A 25919-nucleotide genomic window follows, 5' to 3' on the forward strand; every position below is an offset into this window, starting at 1 on the left:
CATGTATGTAGATATTATGTTTATATAGTGGATCCATACAAATAACACAATAGATGTTTTGGAACTTTTGATATTTATTGGCCCCTCAACAGGCCACAACTGGGCAAAATTAAATTATGCTTGTTAAGCACTATACCAAAAATTAATAACCAATACTTCCATTTAGAGAAGGCTACTTTTGGATTATTTGGGCTCGCCATACCTGTCTCTCATTGACTGACTCGCTTGTGTTGTTCGTTGTGTGTCGCACTATGAGTGCTTTCGAACACCCGCCCAACTCTACCTCTGATTGGCTTACCATGAAATTTTACTCAACTCATTTATGCTCTTGTTTCGTGCACTGCCCACTAACCAAGGAAGAACAGTAAAAAAAAGTCCTTGCCTCTCAGTTTAGAGATCTAGTTGGTCTGATGAAAAAAACAGCTTCAATTATAGTAATGCGCAGCATTTTTTGGCAGTAACGGTAACAGTGTTATTAAGATGGGAAGAGTAATCAATTAGATTACTTGTTACTGAAATAAGTAAGTATAGTAACGCCGTTATTCCCATCACTGGAAAGCACTGTGCCATTCAGACAGATCATAGCCTAACAAGGAAGCAGAGTCGCCTTAGCTTTCTTGAATTTATAAAATACTTTTAGGTCATGTCAATTTTGTCAGATGGGTGGAGCACACTAACAAGGTTTTATTACACTGAAAGACGACTACACTTGCTGGCTGCTGAACAATTATCAACTTGTAGTATTAATCTTAAGCAGGTATTGGATGTGTTATGATTTCAACCTTGTTCTGAATGCACCAAGGGAGGCACACAGAGAACAAAAACAGATCCAGACTGGATTTTTGATTTAAAAATAAGTCTATTAAACACATAACAGGGCTATATGAACAGTGACAATATGTGCAATAGTACAAAATCAGCGTGCATGATGAGTCACCCTACATATGGGTTACTCTGCAACGGCAACACATTATCTCTACGGTCACGTTAGCAACAGTAAATATCCAATCTGGTTAGACAAGCCAGTCTCTACATTAGGGGTCTCAAACTCAAATTGGCTTGATGCCACTGCTAGTATTGTCATCTCATACGAGGGCCACTTGGAAGTGTCTTAAACCATTCATTTCATCTAAAGGCCAGCAGGGGGCAGCTCCATTGGCTGCAAAGAAAAAACAGATACCATGCAGTCTTATGGAGAAATGAGCTGACTTCTGACTTTATTTATGAGCTCAGTAAACAGTTTCCTGATGAGTTTAAGGTCTCAGTTCTCTAGTGTCAGTCTTCTTCCATACAGCATGATGTTCATTTAGTAAATGATGGTCCCATTTAGCGTAAAATAGACCATAAAGCAGGGTATGCTTTGTGATTGACAGGTCATTCTCAGTGAGTCCGTCCAGCTAAACGCACCAAACTCAGATCAAACAGTCAAACATGGCAGTGCTGATCAAATATGAATCCAGATCTGTTACTGCATTAAACATAAAATCTTTCCACAAACATTCACAAAAACTGTGGTATATCCAAATATTCTTAAAAGTTCCTCTTAAGGTAGCACTTCATTTAAAACAGTAAATGTACATTTACTCTTACCTATATGCAATATAAATTCAACTGATGACTTTGTACACGTGAGATGATACTTTATTTACATTCAGGTAAACAGACAAATGACACAGTCCTGATGGACATGGCTGGAAGTGCAAGGGACACATACTGTGTGGTGGCAGGTCAGAGTCAGACAACAGAGCAGCACATATCAACACATTGCAGGTTGCATATCCACAATCAACAGTGTTTAAACAGGAAATGAATTAAGTACCATCAAATTAATGTGTCTTTGGTGGATGACGTTTGGCGTTAGAGCTCCATTCCAACACTTTTCAGAATGTTGAGTAAAAGTGTTCCTATGAATCCTAATAGCCTCAACTAAGCTTTACTGAACTGCCACTAGTGTTAAACAACTTGAGTAAAATACCTAATTGTGTGTAATTTGTAAAATAAAAATGATAATTCACTAAACATCTCCCGGCTAGTCAGTGGTCTAAATCACGGATTTTCAAACTGTGGTAGGGGACCAACAGGGGTCTTTGAATCAATTTGGTAAGTATACACAGTATGTAATAGCAAACTGCTAATGTACATGTTCAAAAATAATCATCAGTGTTCAAAGGTGATGGAATATTCATAACCCCTACTGAGCTGTCAACCTTGACAGTCTTATAACATCGGTATGCTAATGACCCCGAATGACAATAAAGGCTACTTGAGCTCACATCAGTGTTAGCTCTGCAGACTGACGGGCAGACTGACTGAACTAGCAGCTGACAGCATGTCAGGAAACTACACGTGATTGTCAATTTTTAGTACAAAATACAAGACAGATGTTAGAGTCAGAGTAGGGCTGGTCACAACTTTGTTATCCTGCTGAGAAGTAGCCGGGCCCTGATAAATTACGTGGTAACAGTACAAATCATGCAAATAGAGGGGAAAACTCTCCCATCTCTTTCTTTGTTATAGCATTAACAGAATATTTAAAACAACTCATATGTGACATATTGTATCATTTGCTGATGTAAGCGGTCATAATACACATCAAGAAGGCTGCACTGATGTCAACAGGAAAGATGCTAATGACATATACATATTTTTGTCCAAAACCAAAAATGCAGACTACTCCTTAGTCATAAAAGATCTGAAGAAGAAGAAGAAGAAGAAGAAGAAGAAGAAGAAGAAGAAGAAGAAGAAGAGATAACAATGCAGTTTCCTGCAATCAGAGAGATTTTTTCTTTCAGTTCACATTCTGTTCTGCACCACAAACAGTCAAGAATTCATATCGCATGGTCTTAAAAGATGGTGTTACACATTCTGCTTTTTTAAGATGACATGTTAAACATTTTAATTGTATCATGCTAGTTAATACTTGGCAATGCAATGGTCCCACATTATACAGTTTTAATTGGCAACTACACTCAAAGATACATACAACAGTGTGGTTATATGGGAAATCCTCATAATCTCTTCTTTGTCATTTATGGCTACTTAAAACTCACAGTAAAGTGTGATGGCAGACAGACTCTTATTGCAAACAGTGCCAATGTTGCCAAGGTGCCCTTGATTAAGTGACCCCAGCTGAACTCTCCTCACTGAAGTTGAATCAGTTTCCTTCACATGATATATCAATAGTACAATGAGAATTGTACTGGTACGGTGTAAGGGGCAAACAGTAAAATAACTGGTGGCAGCTGTGGTGCACATGTGTATGTGTATGTGTGTCTATCTGTGTTGCAAAAAGTAGATTGATTAACAGATGGGTGTCATGATATTGTTGTTTGAAATTGGTTGGTTCATGCTTAAATAATCACGCTTCACATTTTGTTTTACATGAAGAAAAATGACTGGATTTTAATATTACATTCTGTTGTAAATATTTTGGCTTGCATTGTTAAATAGGGGTACAATATGTCATTGTTCATTTAATCTGGGCAGAACTCAAATACTTTTTCAAGTATGGCCCTAATTCTCTTCTGTAAAAGGTTTGACTTATTTTGAATTCCAATGTACTTTACTGTGTTTTGATGATTTTATGGTAGGTGCACATAGTTAGGGAACAGAGAACAGTATGAGTCAAAATTAGAGTTTTTCTGGATAACAATCTATTTATTTGCAGCACCTTTACAGTCTACTACTATATGTGTGTTGCTGATCATTGCCTATTTTTCCCGGAAGTGGCATCGTGTGTGTAATGTGTTAACTGGCTAGTTTTAAGTGCTGGTTTACTCTACCTCCAACAAAAGAGGCTTAATGGCTGTCTAAACAGGACAGCAGTTGTCAAACGCTCACCCAGAGCTGCAGGCTGCTGGTATTTAAGCTTTCTTGCCGAGGAGCCTCAGCCTAGGAAGCAGACGAATCTGCGAGCTCATGTTTCATTTGCTCTGGCAGATGCATTTGGCCCCCCTCCCATTCAGGCAGAGGATTGTCCCCGGTCCAGATTCGAAGTCACATGTCACAAATTTCGCTGCTCTGGTTGGTTGTAGGTCTATCCAATCCAGTCCAGCCTGCAAGTCCGTCCAGGGCAACACAAAGGCTCACAAAACTCGGTTCAAAACAGTGCTGATAAATTACACTATAAACCAATTAAATTCATTTAACTCCAAAAACTGCTGAAACCCATTACATCAGAATTTTTAAGAAACACAAACTCAGTTTTTTAGGTCTTAAAAAGATTTTCCTAGTCATTTTAAGTGGCAGTGACTTAGTTTTGTAAGTTTTGGAAACATTCCTACTTAATAACTTTTTACTCTGTATTTTGCTTTCACAGTACCATTTGTTTGTCGCTTAAAATTACTTAAGGTACTTGTAGTCGGTTTCAACATTTGAGTTAAATTAACTTTTTACAGTTTTACAGTGTATGAATCAAGATTCTGTTAATACATTGCTTATTTTCTGTAAGACATTTTAGTGTACTGTTTAGGTAATTAGAGAAAATGTGTGACAGGGCCGTCATTTGTGTACAGCTTGAAAACAGAGGTAAGAGAGGTATTTTTGCATGCTTCTGTTGATAATACCCCTTGGAAATCCAAAATGAATTAAGAGGTTCCAGACTACTACACATCTGCGAACTAGTCTGGTGATGCTAGGCTAGAGTCTGCCGTTTTGATTGTTGTGAAAATTGTGAAAAAATGTATGATTGACCTGTTATTTTCCAACAAATCATTTGGAATACCATAATAGCAAACACCACAGACCCATTATTTCCCAGTCAAATAAAGCTGTTTCCATACTACCACTCTGGGCACTGCACTGTTGTAAATATATATGTATAAGCACATTATATATTTTGATCATATCCTCTTACGGTCGCTGCTGTGCTTTGTGTGGGCATCTTTCTGAGCAGCCAGGCACGTCACACCCTCCAGCAGCATGGGAGTCCCATGATGTGGGTCTGGACAGAGGAAGAGAAAGGGGTGAGTGCAAAAGGGGGTAGAGAGACAGAGATGAAGAGAGAAAAACACTGTGTTCATCAGTTTGCTGATGTAACATTGTCAGGTGTTCACCTCTGTCCTGTTACTTTCCTTATCAGGACACTGAGTGGAGCCTGAGTGGGCTTATACCTTGTATTGTTTTGTATAACGTCCTTTACTTATGTCTTTTTTATCACACTTAGTAGTGCTTCTGGGGAAGTCAAGTCAAATTTATTCATATAGCACATTTCTTATAATGCAAGCTCAATGTGTTGTCCTAATTTTGTTGTAGACTGTACAATGGCAATACAGGCTTTCTTTTCTATTCCAATAACAGAAATCTACATAAGTTGGACCCTGACAGAGGTCAATAAAACCTTGGATTGCCACTGTCAATTAAACTTCCTGAAGTGAGTGTTAACATGTTTTCCCAAAGACTTCATATCTTATTTCTGAAACAGTTTTACATCATAGCAGTAGCTGCGTCCCATGTCCATACTATTGGCGAAATGTAAACAGGCACAACAAAATACAGAGCCTGTGTACACCTGGTATCAACATGGGTCTTGGGTGATCCGATCACAAGTGCACAGCTTTAAGAACGTCAGTTTACACCTGGCATTAGAATGTGTCTCCACATGCGTCTCCAGTGACCACTTGTGATCAGATCTCACTCCCCAGCTCTCACTCCCCCCAGACCTTTATAGGGCTCTACCCTAATCACATTTCAGAAGTCCTTTTTTCAGTTCAGTAGCAGACCTGCTGTTGCTTTTATCTTGCTGTCAGCAGCCCTGCTGGAAAGACGCTAGGGCATTGTGGGATATTATAACTGAACTTTATGGGCAGGACACACACTTTTGCTTTTTCGACTGCGTGGATGGCAGTAGAGGGGGCTGTACAGCCGGCTAGCCAACACACGGCGAAATAACTAAGAAATAATGTAATGTAAATAGTGTAACGTTTCCTGAATTATCAAAGACAGCGTTTCACAAAGTGTATTAAGTTTCTCCTCACTCAATAACTCTCAAAACTATGTGATTTTATCAGGCAGACTGTTGATATTGCGTTGACTAGTTCAGTGGTCCAATCAGCTAAAAAAGACAGTGTATTCGCAAACATTTGCTGCTTATCTTGGCAGGTAAGAGCGCAACCACTAATTTGCATTACAGTGAACTAAATAGACAGCAAGTTTCTGTGAACTGAGTAGGCGGTCCTTCAGTATGGACCAGGACGTTTACACCCCCAAAGATATGTGGTCAAATGCTTCCCAGACCACCTTGGCAAGTGCACACTTGTATTTAGAACTGTCCACTTGGTATCTGAACATGCATGATGCATGTTAATACCAGCTATAAACAGACTCAGTGATGATATCTTAACATAAGTGAGTTGAGTAAAACTGAAGCAGCTTAATGGAATTCAGCCATTTTCATTTGATTATTTACATTGGTGCTTTTCCTACTGTGACATGTCAAAATGTGTAAAAGACCTATCTCGGCTCCCTTCCTCACTTCAACCTCCTCCTTCTGAGCTTAGTACTGATAGTCTAACCAAGTCCCTAGTGTTTAAATATGTGTTCATGAGGGCAGATTACTTCCAAATCCAAGATAGTCAACTCTTGTTTGTATTGTGGGTTGGGATGAAACCGCTACAGAAACAGCTCAGTAATCTATCTTTGGAAAAACATGCCTGGTGCAAGTGTGTAGTGAACGCACTGTGTAATCATTACCTGCTTAGAATTAGAGAGAGAGAGAGAGTGTGTGTGTGTGTGTGTGTGTGTGTGTGTGTGTGTGTGTGTGTGTGTGTGTGTGTGTGTGTGTGTGTGTGTGTGTGTGTGTGTGTGTACACACATACCAATAACCCTGGCCTGGAGTCTGACCTTCAGACTGCTGTCCCTTTTCCCTCTGGTTACCAGAGTGATCTCCTCTTGCAGCACTCCCTCCTGGTGAGTCCTGTACTCGCACGTTACTTTCACTCCTCCTAAAGAGGGGGAGGGAGAGGGTTCCTCCATTTCTACATATACATTTACTTACAGTTTTTTGCTTGCAATTTTGTGCAAGCTTTTTATATCAATTGCATGCAAGGAGTCTTATAAGCCAATCAGGCTGTATGCATGTAGATATGAGAATTCAGCTTACAGTTTTGGAAAATATAGACTCATTGCTGGAAAGATCAGTGTAAATCAGTTCCACTTTGCATCTGGTAAACCTGCTTTCAAGTGTCATACAGTTTATCCTACCAACAGTTGGTCTAGGTTTATGTAGGCGATCTAAGTGAGGGGCTAAAACACAAACATTTCCAGGACAACTTAAATTATTAGGATATTTGGTCATTTTTGTTAGAATATTGGTAACCAATGATCAGGCCAGTAATCTGACTATAAACCTACATGTGTTAGCAAAAACAGGCAAGTCTGAAACCACCAAAGGTCAGCTCACATTTCCCATTGTGTTTTTGGGTATGTGTGTGTTGCAGAGAGCTACTACACACAGTCTCTTGGTTACTGTCAGTGTCGTTAAAATACTCTGCTGATACAAACAGAGTAAAACTAAAGACAAGGTGGATAGATAGACTGGGCAATGAGTCAATCTCAGCCAGCCTGGCAAGCCATCATGGTTAACCATAAGGCAGACAACCTAACAGCGAAATAGCTTTAGCACATCTGTGCACAGCCAAACGTCTCTCTGACAGTGACAGCTGTGGTTGTGTGACCACAGGTTGCACCTCCACCCCTCAATCATATCAGCTATTACCTATCAAATAATACAGTAAGGGACACATACTAGTTATACAAATGCATGTGTTTGTGTTGTTATGACGTACCCTCCATGGTGGAGTTAATACGATGGACCCGGAGGCTGGAGGACCTTCGAGTGGGAGAGGAGGAAGGAAGACTGGAGAGCTCTTTGCCCAGTGTGGGGCAATCAGGGACGGTGAAGACGATCTCGTAACAGTGGTGGCTCTTCAGGAAGCCAGCCTGGAGAGAGGAACAACAGAGTAGAGGTGAGGTACTCACTCACTGAAGCAGCAGTTTTATGTTATAGCTGAACCGGAAGGCTCTAAAGCTTATTAATCCACATATACAGAATATTTCATCAGCAGCAATGCATTGTAGTAAGTGAGATTTAAAACCTTAATCTCCAAAACACAAATCACCCTGTAACAACAGCAGATACATGTAATATAAATTGATAAAAAATCCAAGTACTTAAAGTACCAATACCTCCAACTTCTATCATAATATTTACACTGATACTGATCTCCTGTTACAGGCTCACGTTGTGCAGCCAAAAATCTGAATTTAGGCAAATGTAAATAAAATTTGCACATTTCATTTCATGAAATAGTGCAGCCACAACAGACAGGGAGTCTCTGGTAGGAATATTTTTGCCTTGGTGGCTGGCAAATGAAGGCAACAGTAGTGCCAGAAACTGGAGTTTTTGGCAGCTGGCTGCAAAAGTGAGTCAATCTCCATAAGGCCCCATATTAAAATGCCCAACTTTACAGCAGACATAAATATGTTTACATCCTGGTACAAAAATGGTTTTGATCTCTATAGATAATTTCCCCATTCATGACAACTGTACGGGGGGTGAATTTTCATATCACCTTGTCATTCTATTCATTGTAAATAGTTGTTATAATAATGTTGATTATAGTGCCTGATATTGGTCGGGCTGTTAATAACCAATATATTCTAACCCCTACCAGTCAGATTACTGTGAATATCTGCTGTGAATATTCATAATGCCCCAGAGCTTCCAGAGGGTCCCTGATCACTTTGGTGACGCTTCTGGCCTGTCAGTGGCTGAATGGCTTGTACAAGTGTGACTCATACATATGCAAATCATTTCATGCACGTGATCAGCCATGAAACAACCCCTTCGGTTCCACGTACACACACGGACACACCTTGACCAAGTAGCTGCCATCCTTCTGTAGGATAGCTATGAGAGTGGAGAGGTTTGACTGGTCGTCTCTCCGTGTTGGAGAGCCAGGGGGCTCGTCATCATCTGGAAAACGCACCCCACCCGCCTTGGAGGTGGAGCCTGGTCATAGAGAGAATATTTTTTCAGGTTTAAAATCATCTCACAATCAAGACAGGGACAGTTACTGATATGTAGTGAAACATACTGGCTGCAACTTGTCTAGATGGCAAAAGGCAACACAACAAAAACAGAACTGACATGACAGTTACATATACATATACATATAGGTCAGTTAGAACTGTGGTTCCCAACCTTTGTCCTTAAGGGACCCCTTTTCTATCATTGATATTACTAGTGACCCCTGACTAAGTGGTATAGTTGGAGTTTATGTAAAACAAGTGATTTGGATACATTTTTTGCAGATTATCTTCTGTGAGTATTGATCAGCGATGGGTTTTTCTGATATTTTCAGAACTTTTTATACAAGCATACGTCCTAAATAGGGTTCTTTATTGACAAAGTCAGTGTTTTCTTGTCATTGTTCTGTCTTTTCTCACCTGCTTACTGCTGACTGTTGAATTTCAAAATGTTATAAGTGAGCTAAGAACATTTCAGGAGCTTTAACAACAATAGAACCCCTTTTGTTTCTTCTTGTTCCTACAGTATGGTGTCTGTTTGACACTAGAAGAATGTTTTCACATTCATCTGCTTAAAGTGGAAAGTTTTTCTGTGCTCATTGATCATCTGACTTTAAGGGGCAGGGCCTACCAGCAGGATCGGTGACATCATAAATAGTTTGGAAGTCAGTCCTGGTCCAGTATGCAACTTGGACAGTTTGATGTAGAAACCTGAAGCCACCAGTGCACATCCACTGAGAACGGACTTTACAATGAAGTAGGAGACATCTTGTGTCCAGCAGGAAAACAAAAAGTCTAACCTACAAAGAAGTGGAGCCGTAAAATGCATTATACACTGCCACCCTTCCTTCTATATATTCAATGACCAATTTGGGAAGCTAGGCTAACTGCAAGAAGCACAGTGCCCCCTGGTGATTATAGACAGACATGACACATGAACACAGACAGTGTCAAACTTACCTTTTCTTCCGGTTGCCATGGTAATGTGGTTAGGAATTGGGAAGCGTTGATGTCATCAGTGACCTCCTGAGCATGAGGACAGACAATGACAGACAGCACAGTGTGATGTGTTTGAGCTTGTTAGGCCTGGTAGTGTGGCTTTGTGTTGCATAATTTATAAAGTAAAAATAGTCTTCGATTGAGGTATTTCTTCTGTCCTGAGCTTTATAAAGAAGGGTGCAGGGTGTATTGATACCTCTATTGATCTTACATGTCAATGGTAAATGGACTTGTAGTTGTATAGCGCCTTTCTAGTCTTCTGACCACTCAGAGTGCTTATACACTATATACCACATTCACCCTTTCACTCAGTGAACAGAAACTAACACATTCATACACATTTGGGGTTCAGTATCTTGCTCAAGGATACTTTGGCGTGTGGAGCCCGGGATCGAACCAATAACCTTCTGATTAGGGGGCGACCCACTCTTCCTCTGAGCCACAGCCGCCCCTCCCTGAGTCTCAGTTTTGTTAGAGAAGTAGACTTATGAGTGGAAAGTCACCAGTAAATATCAGTACAGTATGGAAAGTAGGGATAGGAATAATCGGATGAGATATTCAGTAGCTTTACAATTATTGGTATTGTGTTTGTTTTTTTATTTTACAATTGTCAATACAATTAATTCCTTTAAAACACTGCTACTCACTCAATGTCCCACCCACACTTGGTTACACTTCATGAGAAATAGTAAAGTAATAATGTCCTGTCGAATGTCCTTGATTGCTCATAATCCATTGCCATCACTATGTCATGTAGTGTACAGTTTCAAGACTAGAAAAGCGCTATATGTATATTATTGGCCTATAGTATATATAGTCCTTTTACCATACTTAAAGTACTCAGATATTTTACTAAAGATTAAATTGTAAATGGACTGTACTTATATAGCGCCTTATCGGCTTCTGTCCACTCAATGTGCTGTACACTACATGCCACAGTTACCCCATACGCATACCTTCATACACTAATGGCAGTGTATGCAACCATGCAAAGTGCCAACTGCTCACCAGAATGGAAACTAATCATTCACACACACTCATACACCGATGCATCACGAGCAATTTGGGGTTAGTATCTTGCTCAAGGACACTTTGACATGTAGCGAGAAGAGCTGGGGATTGAACTGCCAACCTTCCGATTAGTTGACAACCCCGCTCTACCTCTGAGCCACAGCCGCCCCCAGCTACTCAATTCAATTTTATTTTTATAGTGCCAATTCATAACAGAGGTTATCTCAGGACACTTTTCAAATAGAGCAGTCAAGACCGTACTTCTTATAAATATACCCAACAGTTCCCACTATGAGCAAGCACTTGACGATGGCAGCAAGGAAAAACGTCCTTTTAAGAGGCAGAAACCTCGGACAGACCCCTACGACGACGTGGGATGAATAATAATAATAATAATAATAAAAATAATAATATCAGTAATATTAGCAGTGGGAGTCAAGCAGGACCATGGCAGGAGGCTCCACCAGGATCCATGAGAACCTGTGAGACGAGAAAGCACAAAAACTAACATGCAATAATGGGACAAGAATGAGTGCAGAAAGAGAGAGGAAGAGAGGAGCTCAGTGCATCATGGGAAATCCCCCGATAGTCTAGGCCAGGGGTGTCAAACTGATCCGTGAAAGGGCCGTGGGTCTGCAGGTTTTCATTCCAACCATGCAGCAGCACACCTGACTTGGTTCATTCAATCAACTGAACTGTCTTCACACAGTCAAAAACTTGCAGCCACACCCACACTTTAATCAAGGGTGGGGACACCTGAAATGACTGTGTGAAGACAGATGGAGAACTTAGCCCCTCTAAGGTGTCATTATGGAAGGCCCTTCACCCCCAACTGCTCCTGTTGGCTAACAGATCAGACTGTGGGTGTACTAGGAGGCTGGTCATTGGGCAGACGACCACCCATCTGTCCTAGGTTTCTGCCTCTTAAAAGGCAGTTTTTTCTTGCCGCTGTCGTCAAGTGCTTGCTCATGGTGGTACTGTTGGGTCTCTGTAAATGTTGTAAGGAGTTGGATTAAAGCCCACCCACCAGGAAATAGATTCACTACCAGTCAAAAGTTTTAGAACACTCACAAAGTCAACAGCTTGCGTGACAGGCGGCTCACAGGACAACAGCTTTAAGCACAGCCGAGCTGTAGGTTTGACAGGTCGAGTTACAGCAAGAAAGCCACTGCTAAGATATCAGAAGAAAAAGAGACTTGCCTAGGCCATGAAACACCACCAATGGACTACTGAAGACTGGAAGAAGGTGTTACGGACTTGAAATCTTTGGTTCATCACGTAGGATTTTTGTACGCCACCGAGTAGGAGAAGGGATGGTTTACTCAGTGTGTGACATCAACTGTCAAATATGGAGGAGGAAGCGTGATGGTCTGGGCTGTTTTGCTGGATCCAGGGTCGGTGACTTGTACAGAGTGAGAGGCACCCTGTAGCGCCATGCAGTACCCTCTGGTATGAGCCTAGTTGGTCAGGTTCATCCTACAGCAAGATGATGACCCAAAACATCCAAGCTATGCCAGAACTACCTTAGGAAAAAAGAACAAGATGGTAAGCTTGAAAACATGGAGTGGCCAGCACAGTCACCAGACTTAAACCCTATTGAGCTGGTTTAAGATGACCTGGACAGAAGAGTGAAAGCAAAGCAACCTAGTGCCACACATTTATGGAAACTTCTACAACAGAGTTGGGAAGAACGTTCTGAAGAATATTTGATTTCCATTGTAGAAATAATGCCACAAGTGTGTTCAGCTGTTATATCTGCCAAAGGTGGTTTATGATCCATTCTGATTCATAAATTGATTTCATGATTTCTTGTTGAACTTCAATTGTTTATTCGTTCCATGCTTGCTTTCATTTCAGAGTACAATGAGACATTGAACTGTATGAATTTCAATGGAAACCTGGAAAAATTGGGGTGCTCTAAAACTTTTGACCGATAGTGTCTGTATATATTTTAAGTGTGTAGTTTCTATTACCTTTTTTTTTTTTTTTTTTACCTTCTTTGAGTTTCTAGAAAAGTGCTCTATGAATAAAATGTATTATTCCTCACACAGCGACTGCTGTCTTTTTGTGTGCCGTATACTATGAAAACCTTTGAGGAGAGACTTTCCCAAAGTGTGCACCTTTCTACCCATTTGGACAATATGTCGAGACATAAAAAGACATGTGAGAGGCAGGGTTCTAGGAGAGAGTTCAAGGTGGCTGAGGGACGCAGCCAGGAGGAGGAGGAGGAGGAGGAGGAGGAGGAGGCTATAACAGGTTTTTCATCCACTCTTTGGAACAGATACAACTGTAGCGTTTAGATGTGGTCAGATGGCACATCGGACAGTCTAATTAGTTTAAAGCATACTGAGGCCAGGTGACACCTGTGTTTGCCCTACTATTTCATGTCAAATGGCGGCTGTGAAAAAGGTCCACTGCAGCTTTCCTCTCAGTAAATGAATCAGGCCACAGGCTAAAATACAATAAAAATAAATTCCAGGACAACATGGATTATTTCCAGGATATTTTGGTCGTGTTAATCCGTTTTCATGACTGGAAAACTAGTCTCTACATTTCCAGGTTTTCCAGGATGAGTGGGAACCCTGTCAAGAGAGGAAATCAGCATGTTCTTTTGAAAATTGTGATTAAACATTTTGGACTTAAAGTAAGGGCGCTGTCATTCTGAGTTAGGGGAGGATGATGTCTCATTTCTGTAGTGAGCTGAGAGAGAAAGGCAACACCCCTGTTTGCTATCAATGAGCATCCCTCCCTCTCAGCTGTACGCTCATAAGGGAAGCAGACATTCAGTTATCCCACTGAGCTCTTTACACTGTTGCCACTGCATTGAAGGCGTGTTCAGACAACGGCTTGAATTATTGCTACATGAACAAATGGAGAAGCTGTTTCCCCCGGTCAAAACACAGACACACGCCCATCAGCCCAGCATCCTGCAGCAACCCTCCGCCACTCACAGCCACACTGCCGCTGAAATACACCACAGTAGAAATACTCACCGCCTATTGGAGATGTTTGGGACCGTGCCTTTCTACATTCAGACCTCCAACTGCTAACATTCCGCCTCTGAGCACTGTCACACGGTCCGCGCGAAGCGGCGCGAGATGTATGTTTCATAGGCGCGCGCCATAGATATATATACTAGTGATGGCAGTGCGACACTGAAGCTTCGATACGTGCTTCAAACCCTGGACTACAATTCCATAGAACCACTGCTTCAAAGCTTGCTTGGGTGCGAAAAAAATCACGTGACATAGGCCGCTTCATTGCCTGAATGAACCAGCTGACTGGTTCGCGGTCCAATCAGCTGATTCACTGGCACTGCCTCGTCTGGATTCTGACAGGTGACAGGTTGAGACAGTTGGGAATTTGAGCGCCTTTAACACTTTATAACCGCAAATGTGAAGAAATTGTGAGCAAGAAAAGAAACCGGCTCAACCCAAAAACTGTTGAATAAATGATGTAACAGTTACCATAATTAAAACCTTTGAGTGTTCCTCATCCCCCCCGCCATAGTTACACAAGCACACCCAAACTATACCATGTTTCCAAGCATTCTGTCTTCAGTAACACAATACACACATTCAATCTTTATTTGTAAATAGAACATGATGTAGATAAGAATTTTCAAAGCAAAGATACTTTAAATCCAAGGGTGATCAAAGCAAAGATGCTTCAGAACAAAAGGTGTTTTCTACAAACAGTTTCTCCAACACTGCTTATTAAGGTGTGTGTGTGTGTGTGTGTGTGTGTGTGAGAGAGAGAGAGAGAGAGAGAGAGAGAGAGAGAGAGAGAGAGAGAGAGAGTGTGTGAGTGCGTGAATGCCTGTATGTAATTAAAAGCCTCCTGTCCACCAACCAGCCTAATTTGACTGCAGCCTTGCACTTTGCCAGGAGAGGTCACTGTAACTGAAGCTTCGAGTAATGAACCCATTTTCGAAACAATTGGCTCAAGTGGTTCAGTGCTTCACAAAAGCTTCATCTGCCCATCACCACCCAATGGTAAAACATGCAGTGCCCCCTACACTGTAAAACCCCATGAGTTACTTCAACTCAAATTGTTGGACACCGATTTCCTTAACGCTTTAAATGTATTACCTACAACAATTTAAGCATGGGAATATATTTGATTTGAGTAACTCAAGTATTTATTGTTATGGCAACTTATAAATTAAGGTAATTGTACCAATTTCATTCAGTTAATTGAACTGAAACTAGTAAGTATATTACACTCTAATGCATAACTTCTCCAAGCTTATTTAAAATGTGCTATTTATCGGAATAACGACCCCTGACATATTTCATATTCATATTCAGTTTTTAGAAGACACTTTCTTCAAGCAGTGGTACAGGAAAAAGTCTGCATCTTTCAAGAAGACCATGATTTTTATGCAGGACAATGCTCCATCGCATGCATCGAAGTACTCCACTGCATGGCTAGCCAGTAAAGGCCTTAAGGATGAAAAAATAATGACATGGCCCCCTTCCTCACCTGACCTAAACCCTATTGAGAACCTGTGGGCCCTGCTTAAACGGGAGGTTTAGAGTGAAGGAAAACAGTACACCTCTCTGAACAGTGTCTGGGAGGCTGTGGTTGCTGCTGCACAAAAAGTTGATCGTCAACAGATCAAGAAACTGACAGACTCCATGAATGGAAGGCTTGTGACAGTTATTGAAAAGAAGGGTGGCTATATTGGTCACTGATTTTATTTTTTTTTTTTTTTGACATGTCAGAAATGTTTATTTGTAAATTTTGAGTTGTTTTATTATTCTCACTTTAACAGATGAAAATAAACAAGTGAGATGGGAAAATGTTCGTTTATTCATTTAGTTGCATAATAATTCTGCAAACTAATAGTTGCCTAATAATTGTGCACATATATATATTCTCTTAAGAAAGACAAAACCTCACTTTTACTTTCTTAAACATTCAGGTTTAGGTTCATTAACATTTTGGATTGACCGAGAGCACTATAGTTGTTCAATAATAAAATTAATCCTCAAAAATACAACTTGCCTAATAATTGTGCACACACACACACACATATACATATATATATTCTCTTAAGAAAGACAAAACCTCACTTTTACTTTCTTAAACATTCAGGTTTAGGTTCATTAACATTTTGGATTGACCGAGAGCACTGTAGTTGTTCAATAATAAAATGAATCCTCAAAAATACAACTTGCCTAATAATTGTGCACACACACACACACACATATATATATATATATTCTCTTAAGAAAGACAAAACCTCACTTTTACTTTCTTAAACATTCAGGTTTAGGTTCATTAACATTTTGGATTGACCGAGAGCACTATAGTTGTTCAATCATAAAATGAATCCTCAAAAATACAACTTGCCTAATAATTGTGCACACAGTGTACACTCAATATACAATAAAGTGAAATATGGTCCAGATGGAGAACTAAGCCCCCCTAATGTGTCATTATGGAAGGCCCTTCACTCCCAACTGCTCCTGTTGGCAAACAGATCAGACTGTGGTTGTACTGGGAGGCTGGTGTGTGTAAAGCCCCTTTCACAATGGACAAAAACCCACCAACACCCACTAACATCTGGCTTTTGTCTTCAGTGGGAAGAGGTACAATTGGGATTGTAGTAACTGCAAAAGGTTTATGTGAAATTAGGGATTTGGATGCATTTTGAGCAGATTATTTTCTGTTTAGGGAACCTTTTATACAATTTTCTCTCTGTATTATGCTTTTTTTTTTTTTTTTAGAATTTCTAACAATCATACAAACTTTATATTCTTCTTTTCTCACAAAGTCAGTGTTTTCTTGAGCCTTGTTATATGAGAAAATTTACGTAACAATTTACGTAAGAGGGTCATTTGGGAATGAAAGTCAACAATCAACTATCTTCAAGCCACCAACCCAAAGCGTCATCTTATCTTTCTCAGCTCTGATTGGTTGTTTACGTTCTGGCCCGGTGGATTCTTGCAAATGCCATTAGGAGCACTAGAACAAATCAGAGGAACCTGATTTTTCCACAGATTACCTGCGTTCCACTGTCAGGGTATAGTGAAAGTTTCAGCAAATATGACAATAATAACTTTTTATTTATGTAAAGTTACCCACTGCAGCATTAACTATTGTTTAACTGTTAAAGAATTGCTGCATAGTGGAATTTCAAGTGAATTGCTGAAATTATACTGTTTCAGTTGGACAAGGGAAGATCGTTGGACCAGAGGATGCTGCTTTGATTCCCACCCATCAGGGCCTGAAGCTGAAACAAAACAAGACCGAAGACAAATATTAAAAATATATTATAATTTATTTTTCAGACAATCTTCAAAATATATTTTCTTTCCTGTTTTCTTCATCAAATTAAAAAAAAATTTTATTCAGAGTTATGGTATAAACGATGCAATCACATTGCATTTTCAATTAAATTCTATTCAATTAAATTTAATTTTTTATAGCGCCAATTACGCCAAAACTAAATTTAAACTATGAAAGTAAGTCTGTATGTCAACTAGAGGTAACAATGGTTGATACATTTTCATGTGGTGAGAGGCGGCCATTATGAATGTTTCTTCATCTCATACATTAAAATAGTTCAATAGTTTACTCCACTTCTGAGCAGCAACTTACATGGAAAAACAGGAAAACCAAATCAGAGAATTGTACAACTATCGTCCGGCTCAGCTCGCCGCTGTGCTTGCCTACGGCTTTCACTCAACCTTTCTCTTTCCTCTTGCAGTTCTCTTTCACGCTGTTCCTCTAAACATCTCATCATTTTTGCAATCTCCCTCTTTCTTTCCTCTGCCTCTCTCTTCCTTTCTGCTTCTCTTTCCTCCCTCTCCCTCCTCCTCTCCTCCTCCATCCTTTCCCTTTCCTTCCTTATTTCCCTCTCTTTCTTTCTTCTCTCCCTCTCTCTCTTAGCCTGGTGTTTCTCATAAATTTCCTTCATCTCTTCTTCGTATTTTTCCTGAATTTTCCTCTCCAGTTCCTCTTTTTCTTTTCGCATTTGCTCTTCTTTCTCTTTCAGGATGCGTTGTTTCTCCTCTTCAATTGCCCTTTCGGCCTCTTGGAACATCTCGTTGGTGTAGTGGCTTCCTCCGTTCTTCTTGACTATATTTCTGATCTTCTGGAGCAGCTCTGTGACCTGAGAGCGGTCCTTCAGCTTATTGTTGAAGACATGGTACTGGCCGTTACATCTGGCCACGAGTTCCTGCAGGTCTGAGCTTCCAGCCAAGAACTCCTCGATAGTGGTGTTCTCAAGAAGGTCCCCATGGGTAAAGAGAACCATGCTGCATTTGTCTGCGGCCTGGCCAAAGATATCTTGAATCCTTTGCACTGTCTGCTTTTCCTCTTCAGTGTATCTGCCCAGCATGATGACCACCAGGAATACATGGGGTCCAGGAGAAGCGTAAGAGATGCACTGGCATAAATCTTTAGCTGTTTTGTTCATACCAAACCTGGTGTCAAACAGACCCGGGGTGTCAATAACAGCAACCTGCTGCCCATCCACCACAGCTTTGCCCTTGGAACAGTCAACAGTCATAGACGCTGCGCTGAACTTTGAGACAAAGCACTGTTGTCCCAGAATGGTGTTTCCAGTGGCACTTTTCCCATTCCCAGTCTTCCCCACCATCACCATTCTCAGCTCTGCATTATTTGGTCCTGTATGGGAGAATAAGTAACATTAGATAAGAATTAATATTCTGAATATTCAAAAGCTTTTGTAAAGCAGTCTGTGCAGAACTCCAGTGAAGACATTTAGGTCCACAATTCAACATGGGCCCATTATGGAGTAGGAGTGCATCTCTCCTATCTAAGACAAGGCCATACATATCTAGATGCGTTGGCTACGATGCGATTTAGGGACCATGCAGTTTACTATGGAACACTTCAGTGCAATTTGATGCAATAAGATTCAATCTAATACAGTTCTTAACATTTGTTTAATGTAGACACTTATTATCTCTCTATACAATCTAGAAATCTCTGTCTGTCTGTGTGTGTGTGCCTCAAATATCTCTGCAGATCAGGATCAGACTGACCTGAGAGTTTCAACATGGCTGCTGTGTGGTTTAAGGGTGTGCAACGTCGGCTTTGTTTGGACTACAAAGATACCGTTAATAAATTATTTCATAAATGATTCCGCTAGCATTGTCAACCACAGCCACCATAGCCACGTGCGCACCAGAGCCAATCACTGCAGAGCCCTAATGTGTAGTGATTGAGATCCTGACCCACCAAACATCCTGGAAAGTGACGAAGTTACGTTTTTCACTCTAAATGACATAATTCTACATAATCACCAGCAGTAAACTGGACGCTGTCTGACTCCTTCACTAGCAAGACGGAGAATGTTTCCGGTGGAAAGTAAACTGATGTCTCGGTCCGGAGGGCTGGCGGTCGCAGTGATTAACATATGTTAATAACATAAACTTGTACCAAAACAGCTACCACAGCATTCTGTAGCACCATGCAGTACCCTCTGGTATGAGCCTAGTTGGTCAGGTTCATCCTACAGCAAGATGATGACCCAAAACATCCAAGCTATGCCAGAACTACCTTAGGAAAAAAGAACAAGATGGTAAGCTTGAAAACATGGGAGTGGCCAGCACAGTCACCAGACTTAAACCCTATTGAGCTGGTTTAAGATGACCTGGACAGAAGAGTGAAAGCAAAGCAACCTAGTGCCACACATTTATGGAAACTTCTACAACAGAGTTGGGAAGAACGTTCTGAAGAATAATTGATTTCCATTGTAGAAATAATGCCACAAGTGTGTTCAGCTGTTATATCTGCCAAAGGTGGCTACTTTGAGTCAAAAGTTTAGAATACATTTTGGTTTATAAATTGATTCCATAATTTCTTTTTTGACTTAAGTTCTTTATTTGTTACATGCTTTCATTTCAGAGTACCATGAGACATTGAACTGCATGAATTTCAATAAAAACCTGGAAAAATGTGGGTGTTATAAAACTTTCGACCGATAGTCTACGTATTATGACAAAACGGTGTTGATTTTAGCCAACAATAAATTATATAATGGCACAAAGCTAACTGTTGCTTTCTACTAGCCAAGACATAACAATCACACAATGGTTCCTATTCAGGTGATTATACACTAATAAAAACATAGCTATGAATATTACATTCCATTTCTGCCAATACATCATCCTAAATGTTACACACTGGACCTTTAAGTAAATAATTAGATGAGCAATTTTGTTAACATTCAGTGTCATGTTGTGCACAGCTTGTGACTTACAATTCACGAACAGCAATGTTTTGATAACCAAAGTATTAACAGAAGGCACAAAGCAGCTTCCTACTGGTGTACTCTTTCTGCTGCTTTTCATCTTTATCAGATTCAAGCAGAAAACCACACCTCCAATAGTTACACAGGGACATCAGAGTGAAACTGAACCTGAACCCTGGCTGTTCAGTTAAAGCAGCAACTTCCTGTTTGTCTATGAAGCGTTTCCTACATTTGCTGAGTGGATTCTTGCCTATTCAGTGTTTTTAGCGGTTTTAATCATTGGGTCTGTTTGTTTTGGAGAGGAGGAGACCTCTGTGGATAATTGGGCTCCCGGTAGACACCTCCTGAACGATGAACACTGTAGGAATTCTAACTGGGAGAAGCTGACTGCAATGACGACAATGGTGATGAACTCAAATGATCTTCCACAATCTCATACTACTTCAATGTTAACGTTATCCAACTTCGACTTATTTGTTATTTTGATGTGAGATACCCCTTACCTGCAGACATTTCATATTTTATGTATTCTGACATAAATAAAAACCCTCCTTGGTGTAAGGGTATTTCTAAAGGTTTTAGGGCACTTTCGTCGTTCTAGCAGCAACATCATCTTTATAGTAACCCATACCAGTATTAAAGAATACACTTTAAACTACTAACACTAAAATCTTATAGATTGCATATTATACTATATAAAATCATCTAGTTACTACCGAAATATATAGCACACAAAACTCCTTTTAATTTCAGACTTTAAAACACAACCAAAACAAAACTCATTGCTGGTACTCTGTTATTAAAAAACTGCACTTTAAAATATATATCTGATAGTTTCGGCTTTTCATTTTTTGATCTCCGGCCCTTTGAAATGAGTTTCAGGGTATCCACAATTAGTTAAGTGTAATGGTACCCGGCCACAGGAAATCAAGGCTGTCCAACAGCGCACCTCGCTGCCTCTGGAAACTCACAAAAAACGTTAAAAATAAAGGTTTTCAATCTAAAAAAAACACAGATTTAGCAACTGCGCAGCTAATTTCTCGCTTAAATTGTTCTCAGAAACACATTTCAGTGAACGTTTTTTGTAATATAAGAGAAAGTTTCCCTGAGCAGAAACTGTTTGTTTGCATGGTTGTTTGTTCGTCAAAACAACTACAAACGTCCAATGCTGGAAAGCAATCCCAGGCAAAAATGCCCCTGTGGACACATACCATAATTCAATTCAATTTAATTCAATTTTATTTGTATAGCGCCAATTCATAACAGAAGTTATCTCAGGACACTTTTTAAATAGAGCAGGTCTAGACCGAACTCTTTAACATTAATTACAGAGACCCAACAGTACCACCATGAGCAAGCACTTGGCGACGACTTGACTCCAAGTTTACGAAACAGCGCTGACCTGCGACCTTTGACCTCTTGATTGGACAGTTAATGATTACTTCGACAAAGGTTAGTCTTACTATCATCTTTATTACTGGTTCAGTTTGGAATAAAAACACAGATTGTTCTTGAGTGGATTCAACATAATTCATCAAAATATTTCATATATACTTTATGTTGTGTGTTTGTGTGTGTGTGTGTGTGTTCAATTAAATTCAATTCAGTTTTATTTGTATAGTGCCAAGAGGGGTAAAGAGAGAAGGACAGAGACAAAGGTACACAGCAACAACAGTAGCAACAACTATACTAACAGAAATGACTGATGATGATAATGAACATGAGGAAGATGATGACAACTCACTATGTAGCACCATCTCTTAGCAAAAGACAAGATCTGTGAGACTATCTATTAGTCTGCAGAGAAAAGTGCAGTGGTTAAATGAGAAAGATATAATTGATCTTAAAAATGTTGTGTAAAGTGTAAATTTACTCAATATCTCTATTTATAAAAAAAAAACGTGAAGAACAGACAGCAATGTCAGACTATGATATAAGCCTTACTAACCTAAAGTGTATGTAGCTCTACTTCAACAAATACAATAAGTTTCACCATTAACTCACACAATGGAAAAAAGAAACTGCGATTATAGTTCTGTGGATAAAATTATACTTTTTATCTTTCATATATTCCTGTGTGAGAAGCTTCTGGAGGATTCCTTTGTAGTTAAACTGCCTGAATCTGGAACCACTCATTTAAACCAGTTCCCAATAGCCCTTCCCAATTGTTTCACTCCTCCAACTACCTTTTTGCCAGCTTCGACTACTAGTTCACAAGCTTGCACCAGAGGATATAATGGATTGAACTCCTCAGCTTCCTCTCTGGCCTCGTCTTCATACCTGGACTCCAACTTTGTTCTTTCTGCTCTCACCTCTTTGTCATGCTCTTCCTTCATTTTATTCATCATACTTGTCAGCTCCCTTTCTCTCTCCTCTCTCTCTCTTTTTCTCTCTGCTTCTCTCTCCTCCCTCTCCCTCTTTCTCTCCTCATCCATCTCCTGTTTCTCCCTCTTCCTCTCCTCCTCCCTTTCTTTCCTCTCCCTCTCTCTCTCAGCCTGGAGTTTCTTATTTATTTTATTCATCTCTTTTTCGTATTTTTCCTGAATTTTCCTCTCCAGTTCCTCTTTTTCTTTTCGCATTTGCTCTTCTTTCTCTTTCAGGATGCGTTGTTTCTCCTCTTCAATTGCCCTTTCGGCCTCTTGGAACATCTCGTTGGTGTAGTGGCTTCCTCCGTTCTTCTTGACTATATTTCTGATCTTCTGGAGCAGCTCTGTGACCTGAGAGCGGTCCTTCAGCTTATTGTTGAAGACATGGTACTGGCCGTTACATCTGGCCACGAGTTCCTGCAGGTCTGAGCTTCCAGCCAAGAACTCCTCGATAGTGATGTTCTCAAGAAGGTCCCCATGGGTAAAGAGAACCATGCTGTATTTGTCTGCGGCCTGGCCAAAGATATCTTGAATCCTTTGCACTGTCTGCTTTTCCTCTTCAGTGTATCTGCCCAGCATGATGACCACCAGGAATACATGGGGTCCAGGAGAAGCGTAAGAGATGCACTGGCATAAATCTTTAGCTGTTTTGTTCATACCAAACCTGGTGTCAAACAGACCTGGGGTGTCAATAACAGCAACCTGCTGCCCATCCACCACAGATTTGCCCTTGGAACAGTCAACAGTCATAGACGCTGCGCTGAACTTTGAGACAAAGCACTGTTGTCCCAGAATGGTGTTTCCAGTGGCACTTTTCCCAATTCCAGTCTTCCCCACCATCACCATTCTCAGCTCTGCATTATTTGTTCTGCCACATCCTGTGTAGAAGACATTGGCAGTACATAATTAGTGGACAGAACTTCTGGGTCTGTGAAGTGAAGCCACACCTGCATTCTCTCTAATGACCAGCAGGGGGCAGCACCATGGGCTGCACCCAATTCAGATTCAGTTTACTGTATAGTTCACCATTCTACAGCAAAAGGCAGCAGCTCTTAACAAAATAATAGGGTTCATACCTGTTTCTTTTACATTGCCCAATACATCAGAGAAAAGGTTTAGCTGATAGCACAGCTTAATTTAGAAGCACATCTCAGCTTCCAGTTGTGGTTCAGGACACCCTCACTACATTTAAGAGTAGGCTTAAGACATTCCTCTTTGATAAAGCTTATAGTTGGGGCTGGATCAGGTGAGTCCTGAACCATCCCTTAGTTATGCTGCTATAGGCCTAGACTATCGGGGGATTTCCCATGGTGCACTGAGCTCTTCTCTTCCTCTCTCTCTCTTTCTGCACTCATTCATGTCCCATTAATGCATGTTACTAACTTCACTTCTTCCCTGGAGTTCTTGTGTTTTCTCGATTCGCAGGTTCTTATCGATCCTGGTGGAGCCTCCTGCCATGGACAGTTACTATTATTACTATAATCACTGCTCTATAAAGCAAGAAATCTCTGTCTGTGTGTGTGTGTGTGTGTGTGTGTGCCTCAAATATCTCTGCAGATCAGGATCAGACTGACCTGAGAGTTTCAACATGGCTGCTGTGTGGTTTAAGGGTGTGCAACGTCGGCTTTGTTTGGACTACAAAGATACGTTAATAAATTATTTCATAAATGATTCCGCTAGCATTGTCAACCACAGCCACCATAGCCACGTGCGCACCAGAGCCAATCACTGCAGAGCCCTAATGTGTAGTGATTGAGATCCTGACCCACCAAACATCCTGGAAAGTGACGAAGTTTTTCACTCTAAATGACATAATTCTACATAATCACCAGCAGTAAACTGGATGCTGTCTGACTCCTTCACTCGCAAGACGGAGAATGTTTCCGGTGGAAAGTAAACTGATGTCTCGGTCCGGAGGGCTGGCGGTCGCGGTGATTTCTGATCTCAAACACTTTTTTCACACACACGTTTTTCGCCGGTGACAGACGCTGCTTTTCGGGCAGAAATGTAACGGAAAAGTCGGTAGGACAGGCGGGAGGACAGACAGGAGGACAGACGCTTCTCCACGTACAGCGGTGGTATTTTTTTTCCTCCTGTAAGTTTCTAAAGACAGTTACAGTTACTACGTTACTGTTGTTTGGTCCTGTAACGTTGCTTTGTGGGACATTTCTCTTTATTAAGTTGAGTGAGAGACCTGTGCAGTTATCAGACTGTCTGACAGACACGCCCTCGCTCTGCACCGTCTGCTTATCTGTTCACACTGTAGGCGGTTCAAAAATAATGCGTCCCTGATTCTACCTCCAGAGGAGGATCAGGGACGGAGCGACATTTCCCCCCTCGCCGCATCTGAGTCTTTCACACAGAGGAGGGTGCGGAGAATTGGCGCTGGATCCCCGGATCTCTCTCTCTCTCTCTCTCTCTCTCTCTCTCTCTCTCTCTCTCTCTCACCCCAACTGGTCGAGACAGACGACCACCCACCTAGAGCCGGAGGATCTGTCCTAGGTTTCTGCCTTTTAACAGGCAGTTTTTCCTTGCCCTTGTCTCCAAGGTCTTGCTCATGGTGATATTGTTGGGTCTCTGTAAATAATGTTATAAAGAGTTCGGTCTAGACCTGCTCTATTTGAAAAGTGTCCTGAGATAACTTCTGTTATGAATTGGCGCTATACAAATAAAATTGAATTGAATTGTTAATAGAGAGCTAGAAGTGATGGTTTACTAAGTGAGAGACACTATATTAATGAACCATCTAGTAATTATTTCTAAATATTTGTGAATCGAGAATGCGGAATGTGTATTCAATGTGTATTCTTGGAATAAAAGGTTTGGTCAGAAATACAAAATAACAAGTAAGTCTTTGCGGTTCTACCCAGTATTAGTCTATAGAAGTATCAGTCTATGGGAACTAGAGTAGTACATTAAGATTACATACAACTAAGAGTCAGCAGTAATCTCTGTTACACCACTGGAAAATAATTTACATTTTGGATATGACTTACCCAAGTTTCCGGCCATGTTCGGGTTGTAACAGTTTCCGTCCATGTCTGGGTCAGCAGTAGACAGAGGAGGAGGAGATGCTGCTGCTGCTGAAGTGAAGACACTGAGTGAGAGTGTGTCTGCTGTATCTCCTTTTGAACCAACCAACCTTTTGAACACACCCACATTTTTCTTCCATTTGCAAGTTCCACTGCACTTTCACTTGCATTATCAGTTGTCTGTGCTCTGTATTCACCCTTGTAAGCCCCCCTCCTCTTAAGCATTTACAAGAAATGGCAGCAGTTCATTTA

At 40.7% G+C, this 25919-nt stretch overlaps 2 protein-coding genes across 5 annotated transcripts; both read right to left on the reverse strand.

Moving 5' to 3' along the window:
* Positions 1 to 1187: 1187 nt before the first annotated feature.
* LOC127355508 (UPF0687 protein C20orf27 homolog) lies at positions 1188 to 14272 on the reverse strand. Of its 4 annotated transcripts, none has more exons than XM_051386464.1 (8): positions 14031 to 14272; positions 12238 to 12556; positions 9988 to 10053; positions 8874 to 9010; positions 7785 to 7938; positions 6816 to 6941; positions 4856 to 4942; positions 1188 to 4055 (listed from the first exon to the last, which is right to left on the reverse strand). In XM_051386464.1, exons 3-8 carry the CDS (start codon positions 10004 to 10006, stop codon positions 3997 to 3999), a joined length of 582 nt encoding a protein of 193 aa, XP_051242424.1. In that variant the 5' UTR covers positions 10007 to 10053; positions 12238 to 12556; positions 14031 to 14272; the 3' UTR covers positions 1188 to 3996. The 4 variants fall into 4 exon arrangements, with proteins under 4 accessions (XP_051242424.1, XP_051242425.1, XP_051242426.1 ...); XM_051386465.1 differs by having other exon boundaries at positions 12238 to 12560; XM_051386466.1 differs by lacking the exon at positions 12238 to 12556.
* A 3093-nt stretch (positions 14273 to 17365) lies between these two features.
* Positions 17366 to 25781, reverse strand: LOC127355513 (GTPase IMAP family member 4). Its single transcript, XM_051386472.1, has 3 exons — positions 25632 to 25781; positions 22875 to 23513; positions 17366 to 18663 (listed from the first exon to the last, which is right to left on the reverse strand). The coding sequence occupies exons 1-3, from the start codon at positions 25672 to 25674 to the stop codon at positions 17669 to 17671; spliced, it is 1677 nt and encodes a 558-aa protein (XP_051242432.1). The 5' UTR covers positions 25675 to 25781; the 3' UTR covers positions 17366 to 17668.
* Between the last annotated feature and the right edge of the window lie 138 nt (positions 25782 to 25919).

This window comes from Dicentrarchus labrax, unplaced genomic scaffold (assembly GCF_905237075.1).
Source record: "Dicentrarchus labrax unplaced genomic scaffold, dlabrax2021, whole genome shotgun sequence".
Lineage (NCBI taxonomy): Eukaryota > Metazoa > Chordata > Actinopteri > Moronidae > Dicentrarchus > Dicentrarchus labrax.